Source organism: Haliotis asinina, chromosome 6, assembly GCF_037392515.1.
Source record: "Haliotis asinina isolate JCU_RB_2024 chromosome 6, JCU_Hal_asi_v2, whole genome shotgun sequence".
In the NCBI taxonomy this organism is placed as follows: Eukaryota; Metazoa; Mollusca; class Gastropoda; order Lepetellida; family Haliotidae; genus Haliotis; species Haliotis asinina.
In genome coordinates this window covers 46,209,650-46,225,421 of record NC_090285.1, presented here as the reverse complement: position 1 = coordinate 46,225,421, position 15,772 = coordinate 46,209,650, and the positions used below count along the sequence as shown (strand labels likewise).

Sequence of the window (15,772 nt, the reverse complement as noted above, 5' to 3'; positions counted from 1 at the left end):
AGTTAAAAAGGTTGCCCTATGAAAAAGTTAATAGTGTTTTCAGACATTGTTCTATTACATTTTCACAGTCTTGTTTGTACTTTCGTATCTACTAGTTATTGAGTAACCCTATCCTGAGACTCTTGAATGAATATCGGTTTGGAAGTAAAATTCCGACTGAGTGAGTGAGGTTTGTTTTACGTTGTTTTTAGAAAGATTCCGACAAGGCGGAGAGAGAATGAAACGGATTTCACACTTTGTTCAGGGGTCGAATCCGGGTCAGGAGATTGGGTTACTGAAGATTAATTCTGACTCGGTGCTTCACTTATCGGCTTTGAAAAGGCAAATAACGGCATAAAATTATATGTACAGATCAATGAAGGTCGGTGACAGCACCAAGTGCTGGCTTGGTATTAAAGGCTTTAAAGGTGTTACAGGTATTAAAGATACCAATCAAGGTAAGTTAAGCATTTAAGCGAGAACGACCGGCATCCTTAAGATACATCAGACAAGTAGCATCAAGATTCCCTGACCTGTTCGCACATAGACAAGGCCTAAACGAGGAGACCGAGGAAGATCAGGGTTAGAGTTGATCTTCAGTAACCCATGCATGACGTAACTGACTAACGGGATCGGGTGGTCAGGCTCGCTCACTTGACTGACACATGACATGGTATCCCAATAGCATAGATCGATATTCATGCTGTAGATCACTGGATTGTCTGGTCCTGCCTCGATTATTTGTAGACCGGTGGAATAATGCTGATTGCAATGAAAGACTAAACTCTCACTCAGTAAAACATATGATGACACTGAAACTTAGAATAAATATGTAGTATTTTAGAAACATGATAATATATTTCTGGAACATTATGTGCAGCTGACGAAGGCATCGTTCAAATTCCCGTGGATATCCGAGTTCGGCTTCCGTGTTAGTCTCGGTAATTTGATTGCGTACTCGGATACTCTTAACATCTGTCACAGGACTGTCTGGTCCACACGGTTGTATTTACAGACCACCCTCATACGTTATAATGCCGAGTTTGGCACTAAACAGACACCAAACAATAGTTTACATATATAAAGTTATCAATGTTTACAAACTAAAATTATCGCTGATCACGAGTCATATACGCTCTCCAAATATAAATAAGTTGTTTAAATCGTTAAAAATTAATATCGTCACTCTTTAGATTGTAAACACAATTAAATCGAGCTGTATTTTTATTTTACTGCTGTGAGTAAAACGTGTTATTATTTTTTGTTTGCTTCAATATCCATGGACAGGTAAGCTTGGACTTAGACCCGACATGCTTCAATAGTATTTTCACGTCTACAGGTAAGTTTGGCCTTAGACACGACATGCTTCAATAGTATTTTAACGTCTACAGGTAAGCTTGGCCTTAGACATGACATGCTTCAATAGTATTTTGACGTCTACAGGTAAGTTTGGCCTTAGACCCGACATTCTTCAATACTATTTTCACGTCTACAGGTAAGCTTGGCCTTAGACCCGACATGCTTCAATAGTATTTTCACGTCTACAGGTAAGCTTGGCCTTAGACACGACATGCTTCAATAGTATTTTAACGTCCAAAGGTAAGCTTGGCCTTAGTCCCGACATGCTTCAATAGTATTTTCACGTCTACAGGTAAGCTTGGCCTTAGACACGATGTGCTTCAGTAGTATTTTGACGTCTACACTGCCATATTGTCTCCAAACTGTTTGTGATGAACCTCCTCAATTTTTAATTTTAATTTCTATGTTTAGTTTTTTTCCCCACAATTGATCAAATTAATAAGAGAACGGATAAATATGAGTTTACAGCCAAACGAAGCGCATACTCTTATTCGTATATATTCACATTTATAGCACATACACAATGCCATAGTGTTATAGCACCGTTTCATGAACGCAAACTGTTATCTGGGCACATATAATACCAAGTGTGCCCATCGAAAATTAAAAGGAAAATTTGGGACCGTTGATAATTTATGGCTAGGGGGTGATGAGGATTTCCTTGGAGAAGCATGCACAATGTGAAGCTTCCTCCCTCCCTGTACACAAGACCGGGCAGTGTGACCAGATACATTGCTTCAAGGTCTTAAAAACAGGACGGTTGACTGTCATTGAATACACCAACCTGTCTACCGAGTGTAAGCTATGACGCGACATCTGTTTGTTACGACAGGCCTTGTAGGATATTTCTACAATTGTATATACAAGCGCTGAATACCTGCAGACGAAATATCCCTACTTGTGTAGCCGAATAGTTATTTTCGGTCGCTAAGTTAATAAGGACATCCATGGAAAAACGGATTACTAAAGAGTCAACCACTCCCCCAATGCGCTGTGTTCGACACGGCGCTGACTGATATGTCTATGTGTAGTTTGTACATTAACCGTGGTTTCATCTTTCTCTATTTCTATGGCCATACACCCACCCTGTTCAATATCGACCAAATCGTTTGACAAAGAGAGACAGTTTTAGTTACCGGAAAACAATATGCAAACCGAAAATATATGTCGACTGGACACGCTTTAAGGCTGTCCTGCATTAAGGTATTGTCAAAATAGATGGTCCAGCTATATCTGTACGAGTGGTGCATTCAGGCTCCGTTGTACAAAGCGACCGGGGAGCTAAGGTGAGAGCTAGTAACTCCTATAACTGAACATAGACCTACGACCGCCTTAAGAAACGGGACCCACGGTCCCTGTTGACTGTTATGTTATGCTATCATACATTGGGTGCAGCTTACTCTCACTTCAGGTGGTAAATACAGTAAAAGCTGTCAAAACCGGCACCTGTAGAAACCGGCAAGTTGTCCACACCTGCATATAGTCTTAGTCCTACCCCTGACTTGTACAATTATCACCAGCTCTACAACCCAGCACACTGTCTAAACCGGACCATTTCTTCAGTCTCGATGAGTGCCGGTTTAGACAGCTACTACTGTATTTAGTCCATCTGATTAAATGTTATGAATGGTATTATTTGTAATCTAAATCTGCGGTTCCTATTTCATTTTAAGGAGATTAAGGGGGAGGGGGGTGGTGGTCTTTACCTACAAACATCATTAGCCCCAGTATTCCAAAGTCACACTTTTTCGTCGTGAAAGGTGTTCGTCTTGCAAAGGCAGGATGAGCTCACCATAGGCTCTTGATATGTGGCCTAACGGCATCATCTCCATCCAGATTTTCCGAATGTTGTAACTTCTCCAAAGAAGTAAATTTTACAACCTGCGTCTCTTTCGGACTTTAGGTAGCATTACCCCGACAATCCAGGAACAAAAGGTAAAATCATAATTCAACTCAAACAAAACTTCATGGCAGTCACAATATTCCGGGGTCGATTTCCCATATCGGTATTGGGTGTGAATCCCATCATATGTGTTCCACAGCATGTCATTACCGCACACTCTGTAAAACCCGCTAGGCACCATATCCTCTCTCACTCACTCGCGCGAAATGGAGGCCAATGGAATCATAAGGCCAGTGGAATCAGGAGACCAATGGAATCAAAAGACCAATGGAATCAAGAGACCAATGGAATCAAGAGACCAAATAGTTATCTTGTCACACCACCTTGCTACACAACAATAAGGTGGACAGTACCCACAGTTCTGTAGATTGTGTTAACATTACTTTTGATAAAATCTCGCCATCTGTCTGGCCAGACTCGTCTTATGAAATACCAGACAAGTGTCTACTCTGGCCTGTAGCGATTCCATGAAGTCATAGTTGTTTTTAGCATGGCGTCATCTCCTTTTCAGGTTACAATTACATAATTTGAGCTATCACACCATCCTATTGCAGATCTGATAACTGTCCAGAGTCATATTCACTGTAAATAAATCTCTCACATTTCTGAATCGTAATGATAAACGTGTGGTATTGTACAAGATCAGCATTCCGGACCGTTGTGTACAATCTCGCTTTCCTCAATCTTTTGTATACTCCCGTCACGAAGTACCGCATTATTTTTCTTCCACCCAGCCATATAAGCGGTTAGGTAGCGGGGTGGTTAGAGCGTTTGCTCATCACGCTGGTGACGCGGGTTCGATTCCTAACATGGCTACTATGTCTTGTGTACTTCGTCGTGATATTGCTGGAAAATTGCTAAAAGCAGCGTAAAACCTTACTCACTCATTCAATTCACCCAGTCCTTACTTTAGTACTGTGTCCCTGAAGCACTGACTAGGCCCGGGTACATCCAACCAGCTGTAGCCCATGAAACACTGGGCACAAGTATGAGGTAAGAATGAGGATTGATTGGTCACAATGACTGCATGACAAAAATATCACTGCGCTATGATGGTTAGCTTTTACTATCGTTGGTCGACGTTATTGTCATCGAGGATGGCGTGTTTTGTTCATTTGCTGTTAACGCCGCACGATTTCAACTATACTGCGGCGGTCTGTGAATTATCGAGTCTCAACCAGTCAATCCAGTGATCAACAACATGAGCATGGATTTACACAAATGGGACACAATGATATCTGCCAACCATGTCAGCGAGTCTAACCACCCGATATGGGATACTGAAGGCCAATTATTATTAGCTTTCCTTAAGTCCTTAACATCATGAATGTATCTTAGTGTAGCGCCAGGAACATGCTTACGAGAATGGAAATGTGTGCATTATAAATACGAACTATTATTATTATTATTATTATGTTTTACAGATTAGAATTAAAATGCAACATAGAGGGTTCGAGTGATCCTGGCACAGTCTGGATGGTCAAGCTCAACATCAGCTCAGGGACCTCACTCCCTCTACACGCAGCCCTGTGCTCCCGGTGGAGAACCCGGGCACTCTCCTCATCTGCGCCAAGAGATCAGGTGGTACCAAACCAAAGGAACCGAGAACAATGGGGAGCCTGATGACAGTGTACTTGGGATCCAGGCGAGACATTTCAAAGGCGAGGTCCGCATATTTATCATGCTTTTCCTGAATCTTGCCAATCATATTGCTATCAAAAGGGACAGAAAATTCTATGATATAAATAATTTCATTAGTTTTATCAAAAAGAACAAGATCAGGTTTGTTGGCTGGAATTCGTCTCACTCTGAATATTGGCCTATTCCAGAGAAGTTTGACAGCATCATTTTCCAGGACGCCCTGGACATGCTCAGGGTCGTACAATGGGTGAACCTCGGAGTCAAAGCCACAGGCATGGCGCAGACGATAGTAAAAGCAGCGAGCCATGCCATCATGTCTTTTAAGATAAGCTGTTTGTGCCAAGGAAGGGCATCCACTGACAAGATGTTGGACAGTCTCTGTGAATTCATTGCAAAGACGACATTTCATGTTCATATTTTGGTTAAGAATCACATTTTGACGATTGCGAGTGGGAAGTGACTGGTCTTGAGCAGCAAAAATTAGGCCCTCAGTTTCACATTTGACACCAGCCGACTTTATCAAGGCGAAGAAGTCGGTTGTATGGCTGTTCTGTTCCACACACTGCATGTACACACGATGCAATGGCTTCTCAGACAGCTTCTCCACAAAGGACCGACTTGGTAAAGGACTTCACCTGGTTTACTCCCATCGCTGTACCGTCCAGCAGTACATCGCCATCAACAAAATCAACCTCAAATTTCAAATTGTGTCCAACAACCTTGGTACGCTTATAATAGCTGTGAAATTCCATCACGTCATCATGAGTCTTGACGTGCATCACCAGAGGATCATCAGATAAATAAATATGTGCAAAAGTGCACAATAAAATTCTATCATGAAGAGCTTCCACATTTATCAAACCCCGACCTCCAGAATTGATTGGCATGTATAAACGATTAAGAGAGGAACGAGGGTGGTGTGCTCTGTTATCAGACATGATCCTTCTGGTCAGGCGGTCAAGACTCTGGATGTCTTGTTTTGTCCAATCAACTACTTCAAAGGAACAGGAGAGGACTGGCACAGCAAAAGTATTGGTGGCTTTGACCTTGTTTCGAGCATTTAGCTCGGAGCTCCAGATTTTCTTTAAACGAGATTTATACTCGGCCCGAAGTTTATCTTGAATCTGGGCATTCTGGAGCTTGTCTCGAACTAGCATTCCAAGATAGGTGTAGGCCTGATCTTCCACAAGATGCTCAATAACTCCTCCCCCTTGTAACCTGACTGATCCATCATTAGCTACCTTGCCACGTTTCAAATGAAGAGTATTACATTTGTCGAGTCCAAATGTCATGCCAATATCATTAGAGAAGGACTCGACAAGGAGAACCTGGTCTTTCAAATTGGTATCTCCTTTGGCAAGGAGCTCAATGTCATCCATGTAGAGGAGATGAGTTAAGAGGTGTTGGGGATCTGTGCTGAGGAGGTCGGGGATGGTACCGTTCCTCACTGTTGAGCAGAAAACTCAAAGGATTTAGAGACCGACAAAAAAGCAAAGGACTAAAGGAGTCCCTCTGAAATATTCCCCTTCTGATTGGAATAGATTTCGAAGTCTGCACCTGCCCTTGCGAGTACATCTCAAGTTGAGTCGACCAGGAACTCATTAAAGACTTGAGTAAATCAAGTAGTCGTTCAGGGAGGTCCATACACTGAAGAGACTTCAGAATCCATTCGTGAGGGACAGAGTCGTATGCCTTTTTTGTAGTCTATCCAGCACATGGAGAGGTTGCGGTGGTATGTTTTAACCTCTTCCAAAATCATTTTCTGTACAAGAAGTTGATGCTTGCACCCCCAACATCCCTTTCTCGCCCCCTTTTGCCCTCTGTAAATTATCTCACTGGAAGAGCAGTAAGATGACACGTGGTTTGACAAACACCCTGTGAATAAGTTGTATTGAGTATTTAGACATGTGATAGGGCGGAAGTTTTTGGGATCAGTCAAGTCTCCTTTTTTGGGAAGGAGTATTGTGCGACCTTTGCAGAACCACGGAGGAACATCACCTGTGTCCACAAGAGAATTGAAACAGTGAAGTAATGGTGTTTGGACACAGGGAAACAGTTTCCAATACCGGTTTCGAATGCCATCAGGCCCAGGCGCTGTATTAGATTTGGACTTTTTAATGACACCTTTCAGGCAGTCTCGTGAGATGTAACACACAAACGACGTAGTTACTCTTTCATGCATTGCATGGTCATAATCATCGACCCAAGGTGCCTCCAGGTTACATTTGCCGGGTACAGACCACAACTGTTTCCAGAACCTTTCATTGGCAGCCATGGGATGCCGTTTATCATGCTCACCACCACCACTTGTTTTAAGTTGCCTGTAGAATTGCTTTTCATCATTTCTAAAAACTTTATTTTGTTAGATACATTTGGTTTTCTTTTCCCATTTTTTCTTTCTTTCAGTCCAAATTTTTATTTTTGCCTTAAGGAAATCGACAATTTGGAGCAGTACCTTTTCTTTTGTTGTCTTGTACTGTAATTTTAATTTTCTTCATGTTGCCTTTTGTCGTTTAGACATGGGATTCCCTGATGATCTTAATTTCAGGCACAGCTCTATCCAGGAAATATTACTATTCTTACTACTACTATTATTATTAATACTATTATTTCTAACTCGTATCTTCATTGATGGGGTGTGATGTTTGATCTCCATATGAAAACCATAACTGCTAAAGTTGCCATGGTTTCACATGCTTATGGCCTCAACCCATCAGTTTATCCTGATTCACTGAAACGTTCATTTGTTACTTGGACTTTTAGAGCACCAAGGAATAGCAACACACAGTCATTATAAATACTACTTGATGTGGTTTCCACGTCCCATCAACATGTTACCAAAGCGTCCACGAATTGCTCAGATATCTTACAGTAATAATTATTTCCCAAAGAAAGACAATATCCCAGATCTTATTAAACAAAAGTAGAATATCGTTAATTAATTATTCAGCATTTAAACATAATATTACTCACGAAACACACGTGGACTAGCCGACATGATACGAACAGAGCAGGTGGTATCCAGTTTCGCTGAAACTCTGGGGAGGTAACCGATATACCTTGCAATATTTTATGTCCAGAAAAAAACTATATTTATATTTTCTCGAATTTCAAGATAAATTGATTAAATACTGTCTGGCATATTTTATCCACATGTCAAGCGGTATGGATTACACTGAGTTTGGAAATGCTGTATAATGGGATGTCCAAAGTCAACACAAGCTTATTTTTCTTGTACGTCAGTTAGACAGCCGATGGCAAAGCCGGCAAAAATTGGGTCACAAGATACCGTTGGGTCAAGTTGCGTAATAGAATTGTGCTTGAATGCGTGGTTGTTTGCCTAATACGTTACCAATACGTTCAATTATGCTTGTGCTTCGGTTTTGTCCATTGGTAACGGTACTCTCCAGCATGGCGGCCATTTCTATCAAGAGTGAACGAGGACAAGTACGTGTCCACGTCATATGCGATTACGCCATACAGAAAGGCCCTACATATTGCACCAGTTTGGGAGTAGAACCAGAGAATTGCGTTTAGCGCCATCGCCTTAAGCGCTATGTTGCCCACAGCGAAATACACACAATGGTACGTATCAATATGTTTGCAAAAGATGCAACCTAAAGCACTACACGCACACCAACGAGCTAACCCAATTTATCAGATATATGGCCTCAATCTACATTTTTCAAAGCGTAGATGAAGATTCACCTGAAACTATACGAAGGGACATAATGAACGGCTCGGGACATGCTGCAGCTCTTTGTAAGGGGTGAAGTCGTCCTTATGTGATGCAGAGGGACGGCTGGGTAACCTAGTTGTTAGACCGGGGTTCGATTCCCAAGATGGATAAAATGTGTGAAGCCCATTTCTGTTGATATTGCTGGAATATGGCTAAAAGCGGCGTAAAATCAACCTCACTCACCCAAGGAATATTATGTTAATAACACATGAAAGTCGTAACCACTAAGTTACATGGATGGTACGTCACAGCAAGGTCGATTTCATAACATTCTTTTTTTCATATTGCAATCAAATTATGCTAAATGTTTTACTTATGTACGTTGTACTGTCAAAATTCTTTGAAATCCATAAACAATGAAATTGTTATCATCTTTACAGAGATATAGGGTCCCAACTTCCCAAAGCTTCCCTATCAGGGCCGTTCATCAAAGCATGCCTACCTCCTTTGAATACCGTCCGTTGCACCTCCCATACTTCAAGATGACATAATGATCGCAAAGTTAAGATACCTTTACGAAAGCCTCAGACAAACTGGGACAAACTTCAGACTATCATTGCATTCGACTGCAAACAAGATACAGAATCTACGCATTTGAATTATGAGTTCAATAGATGAATTTGCTAATACCATACAATGAAACTCTAGGAAAGTGATATCACACGGGACTCGGGAAATCTATATCAGTTAAACAGTTATTGGTTTTCGCCCGACATCCGAGACCCGCGTTAAGGGCGAGTATCCTCGACTCATCAAATCTGTTGGGTTTCGCTGTAATATGAACTGAAAATTATGGGTTTCCTAGCTCAGTTTTAACCTACATTCCTAAATTCTGTTGTGTATCCACGCTCGTACATAATATGTCTGTACATTTCCCAAATCCGATCTTTATTGTCTAACAGCCTTTGCACCATCATTACGCACCTGACACATTAGCGAAATGCATGCAAGTCTGTATAGTGTTAAAGGCGGGTTCTGCTGTCCAAAAACTGCTTCTGCATGGTAAACAGAGATCGTGCCCTCCAGCGTAGTTCTGTATCCGAGACCTAGATATTTACTTGAATTACGAAAAGGGAAAAGGGTTTCCAGGTCATAACCAGTCAATTAAGCTGGGCTAGCCTTATTGATATGCGAACACCTTTAAGTGGCATAACGCTCACGTGGGACGCTCTTTCGTGCAGTAAGCTTTAAGTGGAGGTCTGCATCGATAAGGTCAAGCGCACTACAGTACTGGATATCCGATCCGGTGAGAATAGGTGTATAAACAGGTGTTAATATTTCCTCAGCTTTCGTACATACTGTCTCATTTCGATCAACTAATTAAGATAGACTGTCAACTAATTATGATAGACTGAAGAAACCAAATCTGTTTCTCACACACTAAGCAATACCTGTAGGTGAGACACCTCTTACTTCTACATACCAAGTGACGCAAGAAACGGGAGAGTTATACTGAAACTGATGTCAGGTGTTTACAATACAAATCAAAGATTATAATGCCACTGACACTGTCAGTATAAATGCAGTGTCCCGTCTTACATAATCACTGTCTGCGCTGCTTTAATACACGATGATAGTACCACAGGTTCGAGATTTTCGAAGCTCTCTTAGCGCTAAGTGTCAAACATAAACATTAACTTACGACTATCTTAGCGCTAACCAAGCACCTACGCTCTACTCGTACCTCCTATACGTCAAACATAGACTTACGACAACCTTAGCACTTCGTCACGTCGAAGATCCGGTGTACGAACCCCCATATGGGTACAGTGTGCGAAGCCAATTTCAGGTGTCTCTCACAGTGATATTGATGTGGTATTGTTGAAAGCGGCGTAAAATCTCTCTTTACTCACTCACTCACTCACTCACTCATAAAGGAGGTTTAGTGAAAAGGCACCCCTAATATGCTGTTCGGTTGCTGCTATCAACAGGATTAATAATAACTATATTTTTATGTGAATCAGTTTAATCAGAGCCTTGTCAGTCCGAAAAACTTCTGGACAAATAATTACTAGATTCACAGGTCCTTTTGTCAAAACGACGGTAACGCAGAGATGATCTTATGCTTTAACACAGATTCATGATGGAGGATGGTTACTTCAATGGCTCAAAGCAGACTTAAACAGGTATTTCCTTTCGATTTTTGAAACGCTGTAGATATATACAAGTGACATTTGTATATAACCGGCCAGTTCGACGGTGACTTGTTTTTGTCTTTAAATCCAAAACGGATCATAAAAGATTGAATGGCATTTCCCATGAGGCCAACTTGGAAATTGAGTCATGGAATTAGCGTGGAGCCTAAATTTAACATGTACGATTATTTGGATGTATATCGTTTGATATTTCTACTTATTTACCAAAAGTAAATCCTGTTTTGTAAATGTGGTCTGAGATACTGGTGAACAGTTCTCCACACATCTTTGTTAACGAAACTGATGATTGTTTGTGAATATCAGGGTTAGAACTGATCTCCAGCCACCCAGTTTCTCGAAACAGACAACTAACGGATTGGGTAGTCAGACGCGCTCATCGCATCCCAGTCACGTGAATAGGTGTCTGCTAAGTCATTCACCGGATCGTCTGGTCCAGACCTGATTCTTACGGACCGCTGTCATAAGCATTTCACCTGAGGCCGGGACAGTAGCTCGTATTCCAGTGTCCCAGTATCAAGGTCTAAGATAGTCACATGTTCAGGAAACACCGATCTTGGGCCATTTCCAGGACTTTCCAACATAGGGTGCACACAAGTACAAGCACTACCACAAGGAAATTGGAAAGCCCCAAAATCAGGACCGCGTTCCTCAAAGCGACAGTGTTAAGTCAATGGTAAAGTATGAGAGTTACGATAATCTCAGGGTTACGATCGCTTTGTTTACGTAGGTCAAGGTCAGGTCAAGGTCACGATATATATTGTTGGGTAATTTGAGATTCTAAACCAGTGACTAGGATTATGATCAGCTCACGGAAGTCCCCAAATGGGAACGTCCCGAGTCTGGACCATCGGAACTACGCGTCCATACAAAGGTACCTATGATTTCTGAAATAAGAGCCAGTTTCCATGAGCGATTATCTTACCTCACACATGAATGTTGCTTTCGGATTGCTTAAGCGTTATTCTACTATTTTCAGTGTACCCCGCTTACAGGCGATGTATTATTTCCAATGTACACCACTGGGAATTCCGAACTCGTCTGGTGCTTTATAGTAGTACTTCTTTGCCTTGAATGACATTGAATCACGCATCAAGCACGGAAATCACCGATGTTTTGCGATTGAAAATCGATGAAAGGTAGATAACTCTAAATCTGTTTACCTTGTGGCGTCGTAGGTCTATGCTGCATGTAGGTGTGTGTATTACGTTTGACTTGAGATGATTTGGTATAAGAAACTGTGACTTAAGGGCAGGTCACAGCTCAAAAATGACCATTCGCAGCGGACCAGTTTGAACATGGATGAAGTTCCAAAGGTCTGTAGGTAATCACTCATGACACCCGAAGTCATGTGCGATTTCATGAACCATTCACATAACGGACATCACTGTTTTGCCATTAACGCTCTGCAGATAATCGATTGTTCAAATATTAAGATCCCGATGTCGAAACGTAGCTGCTAACACACGCTGGAACGTTGTTTCTTTGTATCAACGTCATTTCAGTGTTGTCACATCTTCTAACAGCGTAGGGAGTTTGCAACCAAATGTTTTTCAGTCTCGTTCCGGTGACATACTACATGCTGATTACAGGTTGGAGATAGCTGACGTTTCATGGTAATCAAATATAGCTTGAAGGCTAGCGAACAAAACCCATACATACTCCCCCAAACAGTGTCCAGGTGAGCTAACACAGTCCTATGAACACCTAATTTCGTTCTGGATTTGTAACATTAGAACCTCTTCCTGTTGAAACGAGACAGCACTGTTGTCTAATATCGACTGACTACTCCGGGAGCAGGTCTGTATGTGTATTTGATTGTTCTAACCGCCCTGGCTTACAGGTTGCCGGGCTAGGTGTCGGGTTATCACCGCCGCCAACAGCAGGTGCAGACAATATTAGGGTCATCAATGGTTATGTGGAACGGGGCCTTCGTAACCACTCGTATTATTCCGGAACATTTGGAACAAGGGGTAACGGAAATGGACGAGCGGTTACGAAAAAAGTTCAAACGAGAAACAGTGTCTTGAACTGTCTGGCAAAAATATTTTTCAGAAATGGTATTATGACCACTTCTTGACTGACTGATGCCAGGACATCAGGACAAAAATTGGAATGTAATATCCTGATTAGCTCACAGGCCTTTTGTTGGAAATGTACCGCAAAGGTCATTTAGTTCTAAATTCGCTTAACAAAGGGTCACAATTATGTCATATCTATGATAACAATATATAATGGCATATTGATAACTGAAATAACATCGTTATCGTAATTGCCGGAAGCACGACGTAGAGATATGAGCCCAGTGTTAACTAATAAAGTGAAATATAGAAACGAAATCTCTAAATATGGCATAGATACAAGAAGTGAACTTTGAGCAGACTACTTCCGAACCCCGTTTTTTTAAAATGATACACTTTCAGAGGTCATTAATCTAATGTTCATGATGGAAGTTCATGAGCAATAACTTACAAGATGTATGTTTTCAATGACCTACAAACATGGTGTCGAGATATTTGTCACATAGCATTATGGGTAATGAGAAAAAGTTCCTAACAACAACTGTCAAGTTAACTCCCAGAACAAAACCCACATGAATATTCATCATGCAAGCTTGAAATACAATAACACGAAGGAAATCAAATCCGTATCACTCTCATGTTAAATATTTGGAATCAATTTACCGAAAGGACCGAATTTCAGAGAAATGACAAATGTGGGATAGTGATGTAGAAACCAAATACAAGTCACTCGGTCATATCGGAGCTGTCGGCTATTGTATTTCACACATTCACATACTCTGGGTTGTCTGTTGTTTCTATAAAATATATAACTGTTCAATATTTATCAGTGACATTAATATTTTGCTGACTATATATATGTCGTATGCTTCGAGTCATGTCACTTTGTTCAGCGGCCAAATGCAAAGGACGTTTAACAGGATACTATAATTGAAAAAAAATACCTTTTGAAAAACGATTCTCCAGTTTCATTTCGAGACAGCAATCAAGAAGTGAAACTGAAATTGAAATATATACCCGAGCCTATCAATGTACCAACAACCCATACAACATATGTATACCTAACTGTTTAGAACTGAAGGGGTTAACTGAAACTAAACACACACGACCAATGCCAACATTGACGTCTAGAAAGATTCGGACACACAGCACTTGTCATGTTGACAAACAGGCATTATATTGATTGCTGATATACACAGGTGATTATCTTCTTATTAGTGACCCTATTCTGATGTAATATACGGCGAATACAGGTTCTATTTATAAGTAGCAATACAACCTTTAGCAACTGGGCCGGGCGCCTTCTGGCAGGATATCGTCTGCCACTGAGAAATATCGTCTGCTTCACACAGTATGGGAGAAAGCTGGTGCATACACGATAACTGTAAGTGGCGGTTTTCACTGAAAACCTTTCCCACCAACGCAACGAGACAGGTAACCACTCGTGAATCTTCTGTCATACTTAAAATACCTATCAGACCTGCGAATGTCGATACTTAATGGCACAGTCATTGGATAGCGAAGCCAGCGACAGTTGGATTCATGGTAGAATGAAATCCTGGCCTTACCTTAATGTCATCCTTGGGTTCTTCCTTAATCTTAACGGGTAGATCCTCTGTGACCGACTCGGGTTCATCATAGTTTTTGTCCATAGTTAGATAGTTCGGTAGCAAGGAGCCTAACGCTCTGCCGTACTTCGCTACTTGAGCAGAGTGGAGAGCCGGGCGTCGGGCTACGCGATACGGGTTACACTCCGCAGTATTGACTTGAAAGCTGAGCTGGTTGCAATCTGAGCTGCCATATTGATACTAATAACATTCGGGGCATGTTGGGGCGAAGCTATGCTTAGAGGTAGCGGGTTACAGTGGCACGGTGGCAGAACCAAGCCATAGCTCCTCCCTCTGTCCCGCCCCACCCGAACAGGACAACATCTCTTCCATTGTGTGCCATGTGCAGATTCGAGCAGGAGACTCCTCCAAGAACTGAGCTAGCACTCACATCCTAACGGTGGAACAGTGCGATAACAACCCACACGGCATTAACCGCGACTAGTGTTAAATGTGTACATTCCTCACCGTAGGTATTATGTTAAAAATAAGGAGAATATTTGCCGGACAATTACAGGAGGCAGTAATGGTCGGTCTTCTTGAATTGTCTTTGTTGACGGAGAGGGAGAGCGTTTGCGGTCCCCTTGACCGACAGTGGTTATTGGACGTATGTCAGTGACATTTACCAACTAATTACTTGTAATGTTATCACTTAATGGGACCATCAATCAACGCGTCGTGATTATCATATATGATTTACATTTAATATATAAGGGCCCGCCCGATGAATAAATAATTAACTGCAGTGGTTCATAGAAGGTTGTTTTATCTTCATATTACATTTTAACCATTGTTTTATATTACATGGTAATAGGATATTACATGCAGGCATGTGGGTAAATTCCACGTGTACGGGGGATTAAATTACCTAATTTCTTCATTTATAGTCTTAGTTTGAAAAGCTATAATTTTTTCCCCTCTTCTCGTCTTGGGGATTTTATTCTTATTACAGCGCTTCAATCAGTTTGGATAACACTGACCAATGTGACATCAACGTTACTACGTGATAGTGGGGACTCTGTCGAAACCGGACTGTGTGTCATTGTCGATCGTGGTCACGAAAGGTTGGTTCGACTAAGAATCCTAGGTCCGAGGTCGGTAGTGCGTAGGTCCGAGCCTCCCATTCGCTCAGGTTTGGTTTCAGTGTTTGTCAAGGCAAGGGATCAGTGATGCTCAAACTTTCGATTACTGAAGGTAACAACAAAAATATGTTCAGAAAGTCAAACCTCTCAGTGACATAGATTATTATGATATGATGAACAATAGTTAAAGTAAACTTTCAAGTTACAGTTTTAGACTTCAGTTTTCAAGTAACAAAAAGCCCTGAAAATCAATTATGCCGAATGGGCCAGAATTTTCTGTTAGGTGAT

At 41.4% G+C, this 15,772-nt stretch overlaps 1 protein-coding gene across 1 annotated transcript in view; it reads right to left on the bottom strand.

Moving 5' to 3' along the window:
* Positions 1–14,447, bottom strand: part of LOC137287073 (sine oculis-binding protein homolog) — an 84,176-nt gene extending 69,729 nt beyond the window's left edge. Inside the window, exon 1 of the mRNA XM_067819193.1 lies at positions 14,364–14,447. Coding sequence (XP_067675294.1) covers positions 14,364–14,447 — 84 coding nt within the window. The remainder of the gene's footprint in view (positions 1–14,363) is intronic.
* Positions 14,448–15,772: the final 1,325 nt, after the last annotated feature.